At 36.9% G+C, this 20,347-nt stretch overlaps 1 protein-coding gene across 5 annotated transcripts in view; it reads left to right on the forward strand.

Annotated features, from left to right (window-relative positions):
* The window catches only part of RFX2 (regulatory factor X2), a 167,039-nt gene that overhangs the window by 62,482 nt on the left and 84,210 nt on the right, over nucleotides 1–20,347 (forward strand). For all 5 annotated transcript variants that reach the window (XM_027851244.1, XM_027851247.1, XM_027851248.1 and 2 more), the window contains exon 2: nucleotides 16,098–16,210. In XM_027851244.1, the coding sequence (XP_027707045.1) occupies nucleotides 16,106–16,210 (105 nt within the window). In that variant the 5' untranslated portion in view covers nucleotides 16,098–16,105. The remainder of the gene's footprint in view (nucleotides 1–16,097; nucleotides 16,211–20,347) is intronic.

Consider the following 20,347-nt stretch of genomic DNA (forward strand, 5'->3'; position numbering starts at 1 on the left):
CTAACCTTGGGAGTTACTTTCACTCTCCCAACTAATACCTTTAGGTGTAAAATAATAATTTGGTACTGTTTTCTTTTATAATTTTTTCTTTTATATTATGAGAGGGAAAAGCTTACTTTTCTGTTTTTAACAATATAATTTCAGTTTCATGGAAAACATCTAAAATGGCCTCAATCATTTTTCTTGTCTTGATCTGTAGAGACTGTACATTATGGATGAACTGATCTTTCTCCTTCATGATATTCAAGCTTCTGGCATATATAGGACTCCGTAATGCAGGTGGTTTACTTGTGATCAGCAGCTCCTATCAGTGTCTTCCTAGAATGCTTCAGTGTACTTGTTCCTATTCTGAAACTGGATAGAATCTTAGTTTCCAGGAAACCAAATATTTGTCTTTTTAAATGCTTATAAATAAATAGTTAATGACATTTAATTACTGGACAAAATAATATTTGCCAGATAAAAATTTTCGGTAAACACTAAATAGTTTTTGTAAAAATATTTTAAAAGATTTGCTTTGAATTTATTAAAACTGTCAGTGGCAGTTAAAATCATACTATTTTATAGAAATAGCAGTTTTGCCTTATTTTTGAAATTTTATTAGTACATAAGCATTTAGGTTTTAGAGAGTTGTCTGAGGGTAGTGGGAGGCTATGTGACTTACCCAGGGTCACAAAGACAGTACCTATTAGAGACAGCAATTAAACCCAAGTTTTTCTTACTCTTGAAACCAACTTTTTATCTACTGCACAACACTGTCTCTCAAATACAAAATATATTAAAAATACCAAGTAATTTTCTGGAGAGAAGTGTGTCCCACAGTGGAAAGGTGGGGATCAGGATAAGCCTTTTGTATGGAGGTAGCACTTGACTTGAGCCTGGAAGAAATTCTATGGAAATAAGAAGGGAATATATTCTAGGTGCGTGGGAGAGACCTAAGGAAGCCGAAGGCACAGAAACAAGAGACAGAAAGTCATGGATGATGAACAATAAGAACAAGTGGCCCAGTTTGACTAGGACACAGGATCATATGAAAGGGAGTCATGTGCAGTAGTGTTGGAAGGGCAGGGATCGTAGCTGACTGGGGAAGGGTTTAATTGCCCGATAGGGGAATTTATATTTTATCCTATAAGCAAAAGGGAGGGCCTGGAGCCTCTTGAGCAGGGGAGTGGCATGGTTAGAGCTGTTAAGTAGAAATATCCCTTGGCATCTGTGTGGAAGATGAATTAGAGAGGGACACAACCAGAGACAGAGAGATCAGTGTGGAGGCCTTTGCTTCTTTTAGATAATCAACTCTTTTAAGACTATGCTACAGAGAAGGTGTCTAGTTGCATTGGCAAAAGAAGTTGCTCAGTGGAAGATCCCCATACTAATGCGTACACTGGACCCTACAAGTCTAGTCTAAAAAGAAAGAAAGAAAGTTGAGTTTTGTTAATTTTTTTCTTTGTGGTAGTTTGGAGATAACTACCCTTTCTGAAAACTTACTCTAGGGTAAGTCTGTTTAGAGTAAGCCTCTAGTTGTGCCTCAGGACCAAAATCCTTCATCATTCAAGAGACTTCCTGGGTTGTTAGTCTTAACTAGGTTCATTAAGGTTTTTAGTTACTACCATATTCCTTTTTGGAGAAGGAAGACTAATTTAATTTGACATTTACTAAGCACCTACTATGTGTAAGACATTTTATCAAGAATAAAATTCAAAATACTGGTCCACCAGCAAAGGAGAAGGTGAAAAAGTAGAGGATGCTTGGATGTTTTCCACTGAGAAAAATCATTAAAAAAAAATTCCCATAAGAACATGTAAGAAAAAAACAAGTCTATCTTGCCTTGAAAGATAATCCTTTAGCCAAATTTTTCAAAGACATCATTAAATATATAAGCATCTGCTTGGGAAAAGGTTCTGAACAGTAAAATTCCTCTCTTCCTAAATCAGGAAAGGCCAAGCTATGTGATGCTTCATTATGTTGTCTAATTCCTCAGGCAGTACTGCTCATATTTTGTAGTAATTGTGAAAGAAAAGATGAAGTTCTACAGTAATGTTAAAACAACAATGAAAACATAGTTTCAATTAAGGTTTTTTAAAAATCTTTTTAAAATTTAGTTCTATTTTATTTTCAATTCCACATTCTCTCCCTTCCCTCGCCTCTCCTCTACCCACTGAGAAGGCAAGAAATACAAAACCATTCACAAATATGAAGTTATGCAAAACAAATTTCTGCATTAGCCATGTTTCTTTAAAAAGGAAGGAAAAGAAAGAGGAAAGAATATGCATCAATCTGCACTTTGAGTCCATTAGTTTTTGATTTGGAGGTGGATAATATTTGCATCATTAGTCCTTTGGAATTGTGCTGGGTCATTGTGTTGATCAGTTACTAAATTTTTCACAATTGATTATCTTTACAATATTGTTGTTATTATGTAGATTCACTTCACTTTGCGTCAGTTCGTGTAAGTTCCCTGAAACCATCTCCTTCATCATTTCTTACAGCACAATAGTGCTCCATCACAATTCATATGCCACAACTTGTTCAGTCACTCCCCAATTGATGGGCATCTCCTCAGTTTCTAATTCTTTGCAACCACAAAAAAGCAGCTATAAATATTTTCGTACCTAGGGGGCCTTTTCCTCTTTTTTTTTGCTCTCTTTAGTGGTGAAGACTTAGTAGTAGTATTGTTGTGTCAAAGGGTATACACAATTTAATAGCTTTGGGGACATCAGTTAAAATTTTTAGAATTACTAAAAAGATCAATATTAATGTAGGGAAATTTCTTTGGAGAAGATGTCATCCTAAAACTGTGTTCTTTCATTGTACTCCCTCTTACAATCTGGTCAGTGGTGAACCAAAGGAGCACCTCTTTTCATTTTGGTTAACTTTCCCACTCTTAGTTTGACCATCATAAACTCTCTTTGCTGATCTATTTATCAGTTCTGTGTTCTTGGTCACTTAATACACTCTCTGAATTGTGTTCTTTAAGAGGGATTATATCTTTATTCAAGGGAAATCAGGGAGTTCAGACCAGGGCATTTGTAATATGAATTATTAGTTTTTCAAAACACTGCTTAGGTTTCAGGGTTGTATGCTTCCATAGGAGGTAAAAGGAATTGTGATTCTGATGGTTGAGTTTATTTTAGAGTGGTTTCCTAGACCAGCAGTGTTCCTGGAGAATTTTTCTGTTCTCAAAAAAGAAATTTAAGGATGAAGAAATAGCTATTGTTACCAAGATGATCAAGAGGGGTAGGAATTACTTGTTTCACTTGACATAATTTGAAATTCAAGACTGCTGGGATCAAGTGGGTTCTCTTGGACCCTTTCACCCTTTTCCAATCCCACATACATAGTCCAGGTCCTCATGACGATATGCTTAGTTACTATAGTTTCTTTGCCTTTTCTCCAGATCTTACCCAAAGTGATTAGAATCTTAGAGCTCAGAGTTCTTCAGATGTTAGTTGCATTATGAATGATGAACTGAATTATCATTAACTGCCGTGTTTATCATGTTATTAACCTTTCTAGAACCCAGTACCTTTGTGACTGCTAATAATAGAACCCCTCCACCCCACCCAGGATTAATGTGAGGATAAAATGAGACTATATATAGAAAGTGTTTTGCAGACTTTGAAGTACTAGATAAATGTTAACTGTTAGAAGGGGATAGGGAAAATATATTCTTAACTGTTCTTCCAGTCTTTCTTGAATTTTAAGAAGGCTCCAAAATAGAAAACAAAATTATTTGGAGTAGCTCTGGAATTATTATAAAGAATAACCATATTTTAGAGTTTCAAGGATCTGAAATTTTGTTGGTGTGGGTACTCCTTCCATTGACCCAACTTTTAACCCCTTTATAATTTTGTAGATTGTCTTTGAGAGTTTCTGTAGATGACAAGTTCATCACACCATGGTCAAGCAGTGGATGAACATTTCCAGATTTAGCTAGTCTTATTCTTGAGCTACAAACATATAATCTATCACCTGGTCAATGGAAGAAGTCTTTCCAATGTGGTGTAGGACATGATAGAGCTTGAACCTTAAGATTATGTGCTACAAGAACCCAGGTCATCTCTGCTCCATGATAAGACATTAGAGTAAGTCTTTAGTAGAGGATGATTATAATGTTTGTCGATGATTCTTCAGATACTTAATCAACATACATTTATTAAGTACCTACTATGTGCCAGACACCATGCTAAGCACTGTAGATTTAAAAAACAAAAAGAGGGAAAAATAACATTCATGCCCCTAAGAAAACAACATGTAAATAACTATATACATACAAGATATATATATAGTGTTGATGGAAGGTAATTTTAGAGGGAAGACACCAAAAGAGCCTTCTTGAAGAAGGTAATACTTGAGATATTTTTTTAAAACAATATTTTATTTTTTCCAATTACATGTAAAAACAAATTTTAACATTTGTTTTTTAAAATTTTGAGTTCCAAATTCTCTCCTTCCCTCTTCTGTCCCTTCGCTGAGAAAACAAGCAATTTGATATAGATTATATATGTGCAGTCATGCAAAACATTTCCATATTAGTGATGTTGTGAAAGAAAACAAACAAAAAAATGAAACAAAAATAGAAAAATAGTATGCTTCAATCTGCAATCCAACTTCATCAGTTCTTTTTCTGGAGTTGGATAGCATTTTTCATCCTAAATCCTTCGGAATTGTTGATTGGTTGGTTGTTGTCCTTTGTTCTCAGAGAGGACCAAAATTACATCACTATGTTAGAGTCAAATTACGATGTGTCCCATTGATTGAAAATTAGAAAGAGTGAGGATGATAGAGGGGACAATTTGTTAAAAAACAAAACTCAACAGGATGAGATGAGATTAAGGGTATGCCGAGGGATTTGCCTTATTCAAGAGAGGGAATACCTTTTCATGTGGGATGGGGTGAAAGAGGAGATGATGGAAGAAGACATTTGAGTGTTATGAGTTGAGGAGGAAGGGAGAAGAGTGAGCTCTTGATGAATGATCTCAATTTTTTCATTGAATTATGTATGAGGCAGGTTCTTCAACTGAAAGTGTATTGGGGAGAGGATCATGTGGGAAGTTTGAGGAGAGGTAAGAATGTTTAGAACAGCTACTGTAGACTGTGGGATGGTGAATTGATTAGGGAGGTGTAAAAGGTTTTACTTGCTGTGGTGAGGTTCCAGTTGAGATTATGTAATATAGTTTTGTAGTGGATCCAGTTGGCATGGTTTTCTGATTTCCTCATCTTTGTTTAGCAGCACTTAAATTGGATCACAGGAGGCAGATGGTGGGAGTAATCCAAGGTTGGGGTTTGGCAAGGTATGATTGGTGATAGGATAATATTTTCATTGGTGAGGATACTGCTGTTGCTGACATAGATTGACTTGCTGTGGCCAAAAAATTATCAACCACTTTTTCGGTCTTGTGGTGATGAGCCTCTCTCTCCTTTGCCAGGCTAGTTCTGAGGCAACAGACACAATCTGCCAGCAACCTCTGCTTAAAGCCTTTTGGGATTAGGGGGACCTACCAGAGCTTGTGTACTCAGGAATTCAGGGTTACTTCCATGCAACAAGGAGACAGTCAAGTAGGACTTTAGTAGAGAATTACTACAAACACCTAGTTTATTAACTAAACTAGTGTTCATAAGTGTCACTCTAGCTGAGTTCCAAGTTGTTATTTTTAAAAATTTAGTCCTACAGACTAATAGGGAGAAATTACTCTTCGGGGTCACGAGCTTTTTGTGCCATTTAGGTACCACTGAATACCTGGGAAGTATGATTTAAATGTCATCCTGGTTGCCAAAAGAGTTCATTTGTCTCTCCAAAATAAGCATTTATTCATCAGTAACTAAAGTAACTTAATGCTTTTCTGGCTCTTACTAAAACTACTATCCAAGATGTTCAAATAATTTGTAAATATTAATTCTTACTGTGTAACGTAGGTGATATTATCGCTGCTTAACATACGGGGAAACAGGCAAAAAGAGGAAAAAAAAGATTGTTTAAGGTCAAAGTGAGTTAGTGGCTGAGTAAAGAATGAAGCCTAGAAATTATCCTCATCTTTTTCTGCATTTCCTTTCCTGTCATTACTAGTTACTTGGTTACCAGAATATTTGCATGTAAACAGAAGCTTCTTCCTTTTATATCCAGGCAGATTCATTCATTGATGCATTAATCCAGACTTGGCTACATTTCCTTTTTTAAATTCCCTATACATTCTCTTAAAAACCAGAGCAGAGGTCTCCCTGTATTTTAGTTTCCTTTGAAGCTCCTCCAAAAGGACATTTGGGTTTTATGCTTATTTTCTTAGGTAGAACCAAAATACACCTGAGTATAGACCTGAGCTGATTGAAACAGTTCTGCAACTCTTCTTTCATATTTGTACATTTCCCTTGACCAATTTTGATGGTCAGACCTTTCTTTATTAGGCAAATAAAATCTGCTTGATTTAGAAACTACATTTTTTTTTACATAAAAGGTAAGAGGCTGATTCTGATAAGTTCATTGGGTGAAAGCTAGGGTCTGGTTTTTGCTGTTCTGTTGGACCGCACCCTTCTTCCTTAAATATTCAGACTTCTGATGCCAGCCATATCCTTTTTATTTACCACCTGCAAATCAGTGAATTTAAGGTCCCACTTGAATATTTCCCTCTTGTGTAGGGGACAGGAGATAAAAATTTGAGAAAGGAAAATTTAGGAAGGAACCAACTCATATCTGTCTAAAATCAGCAAGTTAGTTGATTGTGACTATGATGACATCTGTCCATGACACCTGTTGTGAGAGGGAGGGATGAGAAGGGAGAAGCAGGTAGACAAGCAACAAGTATTTATTAAGCACTTACTCTCTGCCAGACACTGTGCTAAGCACTGGGGATACAAATACAAGCTAAAAGAAAGTCACTCTCTGCCCTCAAAGTGCTTACATCATTTTGTAAAAATAAGATTTTTTTGATACCTTCTGTTTCTTACATCATCATAGTTATCCAAAGTGTTCTTATCCAGGGTCACACAGCTAGTAAGTGTCAAGTGTCTGAGGCCAGATTTGAACTCAAGTCCTTCTGACTCCAGGGCCAGTGCTATATCCACTGTGCCACTTAACTGCCCCACAAATTTTATTTTTTAGAGAGGGAAAAAGAAATCAGCACAACTGACCAATATATAGAAAAAAATCTAAAAATGTGCAACATGTAACACTTATGGACCTCCCATCTCCGTAGAGGAGTGGGTTGGGGATGTCTTCTTATATCTCTTTCAGTTGAGTTCGACGTGATCTTTGTAATTTTGTTATATTTGCTTTTGATTTTTTGGTATGTAGTTGGTCTTTCCATTTACATTGTTGTTGTTGCTGTGTATATTGTTTTCTTGGCTCTGCTTGTTTCACTCTGTATCATTTCATACAGATTTTTCCACATTTCTCTGTGTTACCCATAATTTCTTACAGCACAGTAATATTCCATTACATTCATGTACCACATTTTGTTTAGCCATTCTCCATTCACTGAGCATCTATTTTCTTTCAGATTCTTAGTGATCACATAAAGTGCAGCTATTAATATTTTGATGTATATGGGGACTTTCGTCTTATCAACGGCTTCTTTGTGGTACAAGCCTGAATTGGAGTCTCAGGTTTAAAGGTTATGGACATTTTAGTCACTTTATTTGCATAATTCCAAATTGTTTTCCCAATAGTTGTATCATTTCACAGCCCCACCAACAATGTATTAGTGTGACTATCCAACCCCTCCAACATTGACTATTGCCATTTTTTGTCATTTTTGCTAACTTGCAGAGCATGAAGTAAAACCTCAGGGTTATCTTAAGATTTGTATTTCTCATTATTAGTGATTTGGAGTATTCTTTCATATTTTAGGTTGCAATTCTTCTTTTGAGAATTGTTTGTTCATATCTTTTGACCATTTATCTATTGAGGAATGACTATTAGACATATATATGTATATACACTCACACATATACACATGTGTGTGTACGTATGTATGTATTGTTTCTATATCTTGGAAACCAAACCCTTATGAGAGAAATTAGATACAAATTTTTTTTCCTTATTCAACCACTTCAGCCACTTCCCTTCTTATCTTAGGTACATTAATTTTATCTGTGCAGAAGCTTTTCAATTTTTAGCAATCAAAGCTATCTATGTTTTGTAATTGTCTCTATCTCTTTTTTTTTTGTTAAGAATATATCTCCTACCCATAGCTGTGGGAAGAATAAGATTTGATTCTCTTCTAATTTTTTTTAATAGTTATGATCTTTAATATTAAAGTCATGTATTCATTTAGAATGTATTGTGGAACATAATATAGAATATCGGTCTAAGCCTAATTTCTGCCAGATTGCTTTCCAGTTTTCCCAGTAGTTTTTTTCCCCAAATGAAGAGTTTCTTTATAAGTAATTTACCTTTTCTACTTTATCAAATATTAGCTTATTGAGTTCTATTTTTTCTGTAATCTTCTGACCAGTTGTCTAGCCCCCTTACTGTCTATGGGCTGAGAACTCTGGAAGCAGCCGCAGCCACTGCCACTGCCCATTCATTCACTCCCAAGGCCTTCTCCTGGAGATCTGGGAACCACCACTGCTGCTAGTGATTCAGTAGCCCGAGACCTGCTGTGGGTTTGCTGGGGGCCTGGTCTACATTGGCTGGAACTGTGCTCCTCTCACCCTAGTGCAACAGACCTTTCCTGTCAACCTTCCAGTTGTCTTGGGCTGGAAATTTGTTTCACTCAGTCTTTTTGTGGGTTTTGCTGCTCTAGAATTTGTTTAGAGTCATTTTTTAAAGGTATTTGGAGGGGTTTGAGGGAGAACTCAAGTGATCCCTTGCCTTTACTCCGCCTTCTCTGCTCCCTTTTAAATCAGATCAGCTAAAGGTTCATCATTTTTATCCATCTTTTCAAAGAACCACCTTTTAGTTTTTATTATTTCTATATTTTTGTTTCCAATTTATTTGTTCTCTAATTTTTAATATCTCTTTTGTGCTTATTTTAGATTTGGTTGTTTGTTGACTTTTTAATTTTTTAAAATGCAAGTTCTGTTCTCTTTTTCTATTTTGTTAATGTGTGTTTGTAAGTATATGATTTTTCTTCTGAGGACTGCTTTAGCTACATACCAAAAATTTTGGTATGCTGATTCATCATTGCTGTTTTCTTTTACAAAGTTATTGTTTCTCTGATTTGTTCTTTGACTATCATATTGTTTAGGATTTCAGTGTTATGTCTCTACTTGGGCCTGCATTTTTGTTTGTAGTCCCTGATCATTAAGGTCTATAAAGGATATATTAATTATTTTTTCCTATTTACATTTGTTTTTAATACTTCTCCACCCTAGTATATGGTCAGTGTTTGTAAAAGTTCCATGTGGTGCTGAGAAATACTTATATTCTTTTGCTGTCCCATTTAGAAGATGCCATAATTCTTTTTGTTCTAGTTTCTCTGGGAATTTGTTCAGTTCCACATTTTTTCTTTTGTTTACCTTTCTGTTCAAATTATCCAAAACTGAGAGAGGGAGATTGAAATTTCTTGTCACTATTGTGTTACTATCTATGTCTTCTTGTAGCTCAGATGTTTCTTTTATGAATTTGGGTGCAAAGGCATTTGGAGCATGTAAGTTTATTGCTGATATTGGTTTGCTATTGATGGTTCCTTTCGGCATAATGTAGTTTCCTTGTTTATCCTTTTTTATTTTTTGAATGTTTGTTTTTGCTTTGTCACGTAGCATGATTACAACTCCTATTTTTTTGATTCACTTGATGCAGAGTAAATTTTGTTCCATTCCCTCAGTTTTATTTTGTGTATATCTTTAATTGTGTGCATGTTTCTTGTAAGCCACAAATTGTAGGATTTCATTTTGTTTTGTTTTTTTATCCAATCTGTCATTCTTTCTTGTTTTATTGGATTGTTTAACTCATTCACATTTAAAGTATTGAGAGTTAGGTTTTCATTTTTCCCCTATTAGCCTCTAATTTTTTTTTCAAGTTAGGACTTTTTGCCCCTTTCTTATGCTGTAAATGCAGTTCTATGTTCCTTCAATTACTTTACCTTAATCTTTATTAAGGTGTCTCTGTTCCCACTGGATCTCTTCCTTGTACCCTTGATCCCTTCTTTAAATTTTTGCTTATTGGTTTTTGGTTTTGTTTATTAGTTCCCTTTTCTCTCTTGCTTTTATATAGTTATATAATTCTTCCCTCTTTTTTCCTCCCAGTCAAGTAGATTCCTCCTTCTTCTCCTTCCTCTTCCCCTTCAGTGAGTCTTTTTCATTAGTTGTTTAAATTTCATTTTTTGTACCCCTTTCCAAAAATAATTTCTCTTAGTCTCTTATCTATCCTCTCTGTCTGCTCTTGACCCTCATTCTCTGATTCATGTCCCCTCTAATCTGGTCTCTCTTTCTGTGCAATCCTCATTTAATCAAAATTTCCAAGATATCCATTCTAGGCTCTCTTCTCCAGTGAGTTTCTACCACTCCCTTCTACAGATAGCCTCATGGCTTTCCCTTTTCCATTGTGCCTCACTCTCAGAAAAATGCCAGTTTTTGCAGGTGTCAGAGAGGACACTGCCTAATGGTTACCTTTTTTCCCCCATTTGCCTCAAAATCTCACTGGGTCCATGTTTTTCTACTCCCCACAGGTACCAGTTGTCCCCTTGAATATATAGAATTTGAAGACCTCCTGTAAATTCATTTCCCCGATTTCGCATGGAAACTGCCTTCTTGTTTCTCTTCCTTTTTCTCTGTATTCTGTTCCACTGCTCTCTGCTGATGCAAAATGAAGAGGCTGCTTTGGACCTTAGCACTAGCCTCTGAACCTTGGCACTGCACACATGCTTCTCAATTAAACAGCCAAACAGATATGTTTGACAGAAGCAGAGAACATTCTGTTTGGTGTGTGTCTGTATGGAGCATGCTTACTGTCTGGTACAGGTCTGTGGTGTGTAGGAGTTCAACCAGAATGACATAGGGAGGGTGCTAAGAAGGAAGGGCTATGGACCGAGGAATTAGGGCAGGCTTTCTGGGGCTGGCAGTCCTGGAGTTAGGCTTTAAAGCAGGAATTCTTAACCTGGGGTCTGTCAGCTTGTTCTTTACCAAAAAGAGTTGGTAATTATATATCAATATAATCAGTTTCCTTTGTATGACCCTATGTAGTTAAATTTAAACATTTAAAACATTAAACATTTAAAAACATTATTCTGAGAAGAGGTCCATAAGCTTCACCAAACTGCCAAAGGAGTTTGGGGGTGTGAGTGGTAAGAATTCCTGCTTTAAAAGGTGGGTAGGCATTCAATAAGGAAAAGCAGAGTCCATTTCAGGAATAGAAAACTGTATGAGCGAAGGCATACCCATGGAAAAATGTGAGGAGTTTGAACTTTTCTCACTAGGTAACAAGGGAGGTTTTGAAGGGTTTTAAACAGAGGTGAGACCACGTATACATAAAAAAGGAAGATTATTTTGACAGTGGTGAGAAAGATGAGTTAGAGGAGATAGAGTAAATGTGGGAAAACCTAGTTCTGCTGGGTCTTTGAGGAACAGCAACCAGCGTTACCCAAATAGGATTCTAGGTATATGATGCCCTGTTCTGTCAAAGGATAAAGAAAGAAGATGGTACGATTTTGTATTTAGTTTTCTAGGCACTACATTTGTTTCTCGCATAGGTGCTTTAGGAGAAAACAAATTATATTATGGATATTCATTCAATTAAGGAATATTTAGTTTAGCACAGTACTTGGCACATAGTACATGCTTAAGAAAGGTGTTTTCATTTGTTCAGCAAGATACATAAATAATTATAATGTACAGTAATACACAATAAGTGCACTAGAAGGTTTGATAGGTGCTTTATGAGTTTGGAGGTGGAAGGTTGTTACTATTTTGGGGTACGGCTATCAAGAAAAGATTCATGGGTAAGGTGGCATTTGAAACATGATGGCTTCCAAAATGTTTGTCCAGAGCTCCTTTGTGATAAGGGCCAAAGCTTTACAATGCTTTATAGTCTGGGAGGATTCAATCTTGGGCTTTCCATGGCAGCTCAATTCTTGAATCCTGCTTAGAGTTGTGGGAAGGAGTAGCTATTCCTCTATCTCAGACTGAGGCTGCTGAACTTCCATTGATTTGTTTAGTTTATTCACCAGATGCTAATTCAGTTGTGCCAGGTGCTGTGGGAGATACAAAGTTTACCTGCTTAGGGGTCACTGTCTGGTAGGAGTATGGGACACAAGGGGAAGATAACTACATTATACTACAATACCCAGTAGACATCCTCACAGAAGAATAAAAAAAAGGGAGAGCTTTACTCTGGTAACAGTGGATAAAAAAGCTGGATTCAAGACTTTCTTATAGTGTATTTGAATCTTACAGGTAGAAAGTCCATGGTTAAATAAAAATGGCATTGTGGGATGTCATCGTAACAATAGTTCACATTTATACTTCCCTTGTGAGTGTGACCAAGTTATTTCACTTCTCTGAGCCTTGGTTTCCTCATCTGTAAAATGAGATAATAATACTTATGCTACCTACCTCACAGGACTGTTAAGAGTAAAATACCTGTCAACCTTAAAATCCTATTAAATGCGAGTTTTATTCTTACAGGGAAGGCTTTAGAGGAAGGGCTACTGTTTGAGTTGGTATTTAAAGGATAGACAAGCAGGGAACACACAATGAACAATGTGTCAGATAATAGGAACTCATTAACCTGGAAGCTCTTGGCCCTACTTTTTGTACATGGCAAATCCTGAGGAAAGTGGTGGCAGCATAGTCCTAAAGTTTGTCTCCAGCACTTTGACCAGGCAGACTATGGACAAATAAAGCGAGTGATTCCTGTGGGTAAAACTGATCTCAGTAGGTCAGTTCTCTGCTTCTGTTATTAGCATATTATGATCTTCACTGTATCTTCCTTTCTCTTCCTTGGCTTCATTGTTTCCTGTTGTAGCAGTGTATCCAAATCCTCAGATGTGAGTAGCTCATAGTGCAGTAGATTGTAAGCAAAAGCCAGATGAGGACCGCCTTGTAACAAGCCAGTGAAGATGGGAGATGAAAGAAAAGAAAAAAATCCAGAGGGTAATTGCACACTGAGTTTCAGAAAATTCAACAGGTAGAAAGTCTGTGGTTAAGTAGAAAAGAATTTGGTAGATGTCCTAATACTTAAGGGTAACTCACATGTATATGTCCCTTTCACCAAATGCTTTCCTCACCACATCCCTGTGAGGCAGGGAATGGAGGGAGTGTTATTCTCATTTTGCAGATGAGAAACCTGGGTCTTGGAGAAAGAAATTTCATTGACTTACTCAAGGCCCTGTTAGAACCAGGTTTCTGCAGCTGAGCCAGGACCCATGCTTGTTTCCTGTCTACTACACAACACTGCCCCCCAGAGGCTCTGAGTAACTCTGCTATTCAGGGTCGTCTCAGTTATAGGTCAAATCAGTCCATCCAACCAAGTATTCTAAAGCTCTGACAGTGACACCAGGGGGTGTGTATAACTTTTAAAATCAGTAAATATTGAAATTTACCCCTTTTCCCCATTAATCATGACCAATACATATATACATATTTTAAAACTCTGTCATCATTTGTTATCAGAAATGTCATGTCCCCCTCTCCCAACCCCCCAGCCAATTTTATAATATTCTCTTCTTCCTGAAGGGGCAGAGTGTCTTGATGGCACATATACAGACAGTAAGCAGATTTCCATTTCTGTATACTAGTAAAGCCAAAAGTTTTAAAATAAAATTGTAAAACTTCTAGGTTAAGGTTATCAAATAGTAAAATAGCTACTAAGGGCTCGAAGGCAGAGGTGGTTTTGTGTGTGTGTGTGTGTGTGTGTGTGTTTATTTTAAATAAGTTCTTACAACACAGTAATGTTCTATTACATTCATGTGCCATGATTTATTTAGCCATTCCCCAATCAGTGGACGTGTACTATGATTCTGATTCTTAGCTGTCACATAAAGCGCAGCTATAAATATTTTGGTATATATGGTTCTTATCAATGGTTTCCTTGTGGTACAAATCCAATATTGGAGTCCCAGGTTCAAAGGATATGGACATTTTAGTCACTTTATTTATGTAATTTCAAATTTTTTTCCAAAATGGTTGTACTATTCCCAGCTCCTCCAAAAATGCAGTCTGTGTCTATCATTTCACAACTCCTCCAACAGTGACTGTTGCCATTTTTGGGTTATTTTTTGCCAATTTGCATGTATGAGGTGAACTAGTGACTTCTTTAGGCAACTTCAACTCTTTCTTTGCTTTTAGGAAAGACTGTAAGGAACAGAAAATTCTTCAGAATGCTTAAGTGGATGAGTTGCATATTTGCAAATAAAGATATCTTAAAGATTCTGTAGTATTTGGATAGACCAAAATTGGTCTCTTCTATTTTGTGCTGATGTTATTGCATTAGCTTATAAAGTAGAATTTTTTGAAATACACATTAGAAAGTTCTATATGTCAAACATAAAAGAGATATAATACTTTGGCATTCTTTTAAAGAAAGAAGATCACTATATGAACAGAAGTAGGTATTACTACTCCCTTTGTAGTCAACTGCACATGTTTGAGGCCTTGGGGGAAGAAGGATGAAAATGGCAATCAGTAAGTATTTCAAGGGCAGATAGTAGGAAGGAGGTAAAACATGTACATAAATAATCCTAATACCAGGTGGAATGTGATAGGGCCAAAGAAAGGCAGAGATAAAATGCTCTTGGAAAATTTGAAATGAGAGAGATCATTAAACTTTGGGGTAGGGGATGGGAATCAGGCAAATCTTTGTGGAGGAAGGCCATATATGTTCTGAGCCTTGAAGGAGAAGGATTTCAATAGATAATAATGGGGAGGGTGTGCATTCCAGGCTTGGGAGATTGTCTACACCAATGCACAGAGATAGGAGGATGAGATCAAGAAATAAATCATTTAATTTGGCTTGAAGATACAGGGAATAATGTGAAATAAATCTTTAAAGGTAATATTTCACTACTATGATTATCATTCTGTAGTACTGCAATCTGTCTGTGTTTGATACCTTGTTACTGAGGAAACTTGGTATGGTGGAAAGACCACTGGGTTTAAAGTCAAAGGGACCTTGGTTTGATTCCCAGCTCTGCTACATACTGTTATACTGGGCAAATCACTTCATCTCCCTGGGCTTCAGTTTCTTTATCTGTAAAATGAAGGAGTTAGATTAGATATGACCTCTGATTTCTCTTCAGGTTCTAAATTTGTGATCTTATTATCTCCTTTTTTTTTTCACTTTTGGGAGTGGCTTATACTTTTGTCTGGTTATGCTTATATTTCCAGCACTACTATTAAGATGTCATCTGGTTTTGGTTAGAATTGTCTGGGTAACCTATGAAGAGTCCTTCTTACTCTGTGATAATGGTTCTGTTTTGTAGGCATCCCAAGTCACAGGTTCACCCCCTTTTCTCAATGGAAAACAATCCAAAAATGCTTTTTACTTGTTGTGTAAATAGCTAGACAGTCAGTAGACAGCTCTGTGACATAATGGATAGAGCATTGGACTTTGAGTCAGGACAACCTGAGTTCAAATCTTGAATCAAATATTTATTTAAAAGTCTGATCCTGGGCAAGTCACTTAACTTCTGTCAGCCTCAGTTTTCTCATCTGTAAAATGGGGATAATAATACTTACCTCAACAGTTATTGTGAGGATCAAATGAGATAATATTTGTTATGTTCTTTGCAAACCTTAAGGCACTATATAAATGCTATTTTATTAATACTATTATCATCATTAATGCTTTGAAAGTAATTGAACCCAGTCTAAAAAAGAGGGAGACAGTTATTCTTGGCCCTAAAGTGTAAGTGCCGTCCTATTGAAGAATAACTGCAGTTCTGCTGTGACGCAGTAATTTCCCAGTGCTTTTTTTATTTTATATTTAGAAACACATTCTCTGTACCCTCCTCCCCTTTCTCTTTCTATGGAACAATTGTGCAACCTTTTTTCTTGCTGGCACAGTAATAGCAGGATTTCTGTATTTAGTCTTTGGAATAATAACTCCTCTTTGTGGTTGGTACCCTTCTAACTTTGTGCTTCTAATAATTTTCTTCTTTAGGCTTTCTGACTAAAGTCTGAAATATTTACCCACTCAACTCTGATGTCTCCTTTCCTTTCTTTAGAACTGAGCATGCAGAATCCAGAGGGCGGATCAGAATCAGCGACCTCCGTGGCATTACGTGCATCAGCCTCTGCCCAGGCCCCAGTTGTTCAGCCTGTGGCAGCTTCCCAGCAGGTGACATAACCACTTTTGTGTCCAACTTTAAAAGTGAAACCACAGTTGATTTTGGCTCATTTGTTTTTATTCTTTAAGTACTTAAAATTTTTGAACAATAGAAAAAGTGTCTAAATTTCTCCAAATTGACTTAGGCTTGTTCTGTATATACATAGGCCATTATTTTCCCCTCCTCATCCCTCCAAATCTAGTTTATACAAAGCGTGCTTTTAGCAAGAGAATGCAAACGAAAGTTGACATGAAGAGAAAAACTATAAAAAGAATGAATAAAACTTGTCTTTCATTTGAAAAAAAAGTTATATAAAGAGTTTCAGAGCAAATATATTTTATCAGTCAGTCAGTAAACATTTATTAAGAGCCTAGGTAATGTGCTTAAACCTGGGGACACTTAGATAGGTCAAAGATAATCCCTTCCCTCTAGGAGCTCATAGTCTATGAAAGAGATAATATGCAGATAACAATATACAAACAAGCTCTATACAGGATAAATAGGAGATAATCAACAGAAGGAAGGCACTAGTATTAAGGAAGATTGAGAAAGGCTTCGTGTAGAAGGTGAGATTTCAGCAGGGATTTGAAGGAAGCCAAGAAGCAGAGATGAGGAAGGAAAACATTCCAGACATGGGGAACAGCCAGTGAAAATTTTATATAATTATTCTTCATTATAAACATACACATTTTTCCTTCAGAAGAGATATTATTTTAAAGAGTCAGCTTATAATATTTAGGCCAATGCATTGGTTTAAATCATTGAAATAACTTTAATTTTGTTTTCATTATACTGTATTACCTTACTCTGCAATTATTTGATTATTAGGATAGAAAGGGGAAATAAAAAATGAACCACTTTAGAAGTGATTTTCCAGAAGCTGAATTATAAGAACAATTCAGCCTTCTTTGTTATTTTTATGCTTTTCATTCAGTTGCAAATGGAACAAAATCTTTAGAAATTGTTGGTCTAAAATTGAAAATGACAAAATTGGGAAGGCAGTTTGATGGGAGAAATTCCAAATTAGCAACCACTTTGAGATTATGGCAAAAATTAAAATTAAAATTAGGCTTGTTTTACATCAGGCCTGCATAACATATGGCCTGTGGACCATTTGCGGCCCACTCGTAGGGTCGCCACTACACGCTCTCCTGTCTGTTGCTTGACCCCCGGCAACCAACCGTCATCAGTCTGTCTCTAGTCTAACCTATCTGTAGCCTGAAGAAGTTTAGCGTATTTTTATTTTGGCCCCTACCTACCACCAAGTTGTGCGGATCTGTTTTACATACTTGAGTCATTTAGGAATGTAAGGTAGTGAATTGGGACTCAGTGACAACAGAAGCTCGGGTAGGGAAGGATCAGGCATACTCTTCAGTGATGTAGCAGGGTCAATTACCGAAAGTTGTTGTGTTGTATATGCAAAAGGGAGCTGCTGTTTAATTGTTTTCAGTCAAGTCTGACTCTTCATTGCCCCTTTTTGGGGTTTTCTTGGCAAAGAAACTAGAGTGGTTTGCCATTTCCATCTCCAGCTCACTTTACAGATGAGGAAACTGAGGCAGGGTTAAGTGACTTGCCCAGGATCACAGAGCTAGTAAGTGTTTGAGGTCAGATTTGACCTCAGGCCTTCCTGACTTTGGGCCTGGCACTCTATCCACTGTGCCACCTAGCTGCCCAACAGCAACAGGGAAACATCAGACATATTCTTTTGGTGACATGGCAGGGTCATTTACCCTAGCTTGTTGTGTTGTATGTGAGAAAAGGAGATAAGACCTTAAAAATATTCCTGGATTGCAAGATCAGGGTGAAAATAAGACATGCCAAATTTAAAATGTGTTCATGCATTTCTGCTTTTAATTTCTTTTATGTATAAGAGGCATTAACTTATTTTGAGTATGGGCAGGCATTTCGCTGCAACTCTAAGTGGCAGAAAAGATGCAGACCTGCATTGGTAGAGGAAGTCTATTCACCCTAGAGTTCCCTATATCAGTGGACTCATAAGTCTAGCTCCTTTCCCTATCCTTATGGGGAGCCAAATATTTGAAGAGCTGTCATGTGTGATAAACCATTCAGCATTGGGATCTTTTAAGGAATTCTTGCCCACACACAAGGGTGTCCAGTGTGCTACTGGGGAAGAGTGGAGGACTGCTACAGGTAGCTCTAGTACTAATGAGGTGACTGGGTCAGAGCCAAAAGTAAGCTCAGTTGTGGATGTGTCTGGTGACGAAAGTAAAGTCCAGTACTATAAAGATCAAGATTGCATAGGAACCTGGAATGTAAGATCTGTGAGCCAGGGTAAGCTGGATTTGATCAAATAGGAGGTAGAAAGATTGAACATTCACATTTTGGGTGTCAGTGAACTTAACTGAATGGGAATGGGTGAATTTAATTCAGGTGATCATTACATATACTACTGTGGGCAAGAATTCCTTAAAAGAAATAGAGTAGGGTCAACTAGGTGGTGCAGTGGATAGAGCACCAGCCCTGAAGTCAGGAGGACTTGAATTCAAATCCGGCCTCAGACCAAACACTTGACACTTACTAGCTGTGTGACCCTGGGCAAGTCACTTAACCCCAATCGCCTAAAACAAACAAACAAACAAACAAAAGAAATGGAGTAGCCCTCATAGTTAATAGAAGGGTGAGAAAAGCAGTGCTGGGGTATTATCTCAAAAATGACAGAATTATACCTATTCGAATCCAAGATAAACCACTCAACATCACAGTAATACAAGTCTGTGCTCTAACCATTGATGCTGAAGAGGCCAAAGTTGATCGGTTCTATTAAGACCTACAACAAACTCCAGAAATAACACCAAAAAAAAAAAAAAAAAAAAGATGTCACATTCATCATGGGGGGATTGGAATGCTGAAGTAGGAAATCAAAAGGTAATTAAAATAACAGGCAAGTTTGACCTTGAACTACAAAATGAAGCAAAGCAGAGACCAATAGAATTTTGTCAAGATAACTTGCTGGTAATTGTAGATGCTTTTTTTCAACAACCCAAAAGACAGCTCTACACATGGACATCACCAGATGGTCAATATCAAAATCAGATTGATTATATTTTTTGTAGCCAAAGATTAAAACAAAGACCTGGATTGTGGCTCAGATTATGAGTTTCTTATTGCAAAATTCTGGCTTAAATTGAAGAAATTATATGGGTATGACTTAAATGTCTTCCATTATGAATATGAAGTGGAAGTGATGAATAGATTTGAGGGATTAGATCTGGTAGCTAGAGTGCCTGAAGAACCACAGACAGAGGGTCGCAATATTCTACAGGAAACAGAGACAAAAAACATTCCAAGGAAAAGAACAAGAAAGCAAAATGATAGCCTGGTCTGGCTTTGCAAAGAGCTGAGGAAAGAAGGGAAATGAAAGGGAAAGGAGAAAGGGAAAGATGTATCCAAATGAATGCAGAATTCCAGAGAATAGAGAGGAGAGATAAGGTTTTCTTAAATGAGCAATGCAAAGAAATAGAAGAAAACAATACGATGGGAAAGACAAATCTCTTAAAGAAATTTAGACATATTGAGGGAATGTTTCATGCAAAAATGGACATGATAAAAGACAAAAATGGTAGGGACTTAACAGAAGCAGAAGAGATTAAGAAGAGGTGACAGGAATACACCAAAGAACTGTATGAGAAATGATAGAATTCTAGCTGAGCTATTTAAAATCCTAAAAGATGATGCTGTTAAATTGCTGCACACAATATGGGAGCAAATTTGGAAAACTCAACAGTGGCCACTGGATTGTAAAAGATCAGTTTACATCCCAAGCCTAAAGAAGGGCAATGCCACAGAATGTTCAAGTTAGCAAACAATTGTGCTCATTTCACATGCTAGCAAAGTTATGCTTACGATTCTGCAAGCTAGGCTTCAGGAACATGTGAACCAAAAATTACCAAAAGTGCAGGCTGGTTTTTGAAGAGGCAAATCTGGATGGCATACTGATACAGGTCCTCATGCCCTCATGCGTGGACCATCACAGTAGCCTTCTGGTTGTTCTCCCTGCCTCAAGGTTCTCCTTGTTCCAGTTTATCTTCTACTCAGCTACCAAATTTATCTTTCCAAATTTCAGGTCCATATTTACCACTCTCTTTCTTTCTTTCTTTCTTTCTTTCTTTCTTTCTTTCTTTCTTTCT

This window comes from Vombatus ursinus, unplaced genomic scaffold (assembly GCF_900497805.2).
Source record: "Vombatus ursinus unplaced genomic scaffold, bare-nosed wombat genome assembly UNPS02009173.1, whole genome shotgun sequence".
Classification (NCBI taxonomy): domain Eukaryota; kingdom Metazoa; phylum Chordata; class Mammalia; order Diprotodontia; family Vombatidae; genus Vombatus; species Vombatus ursinus.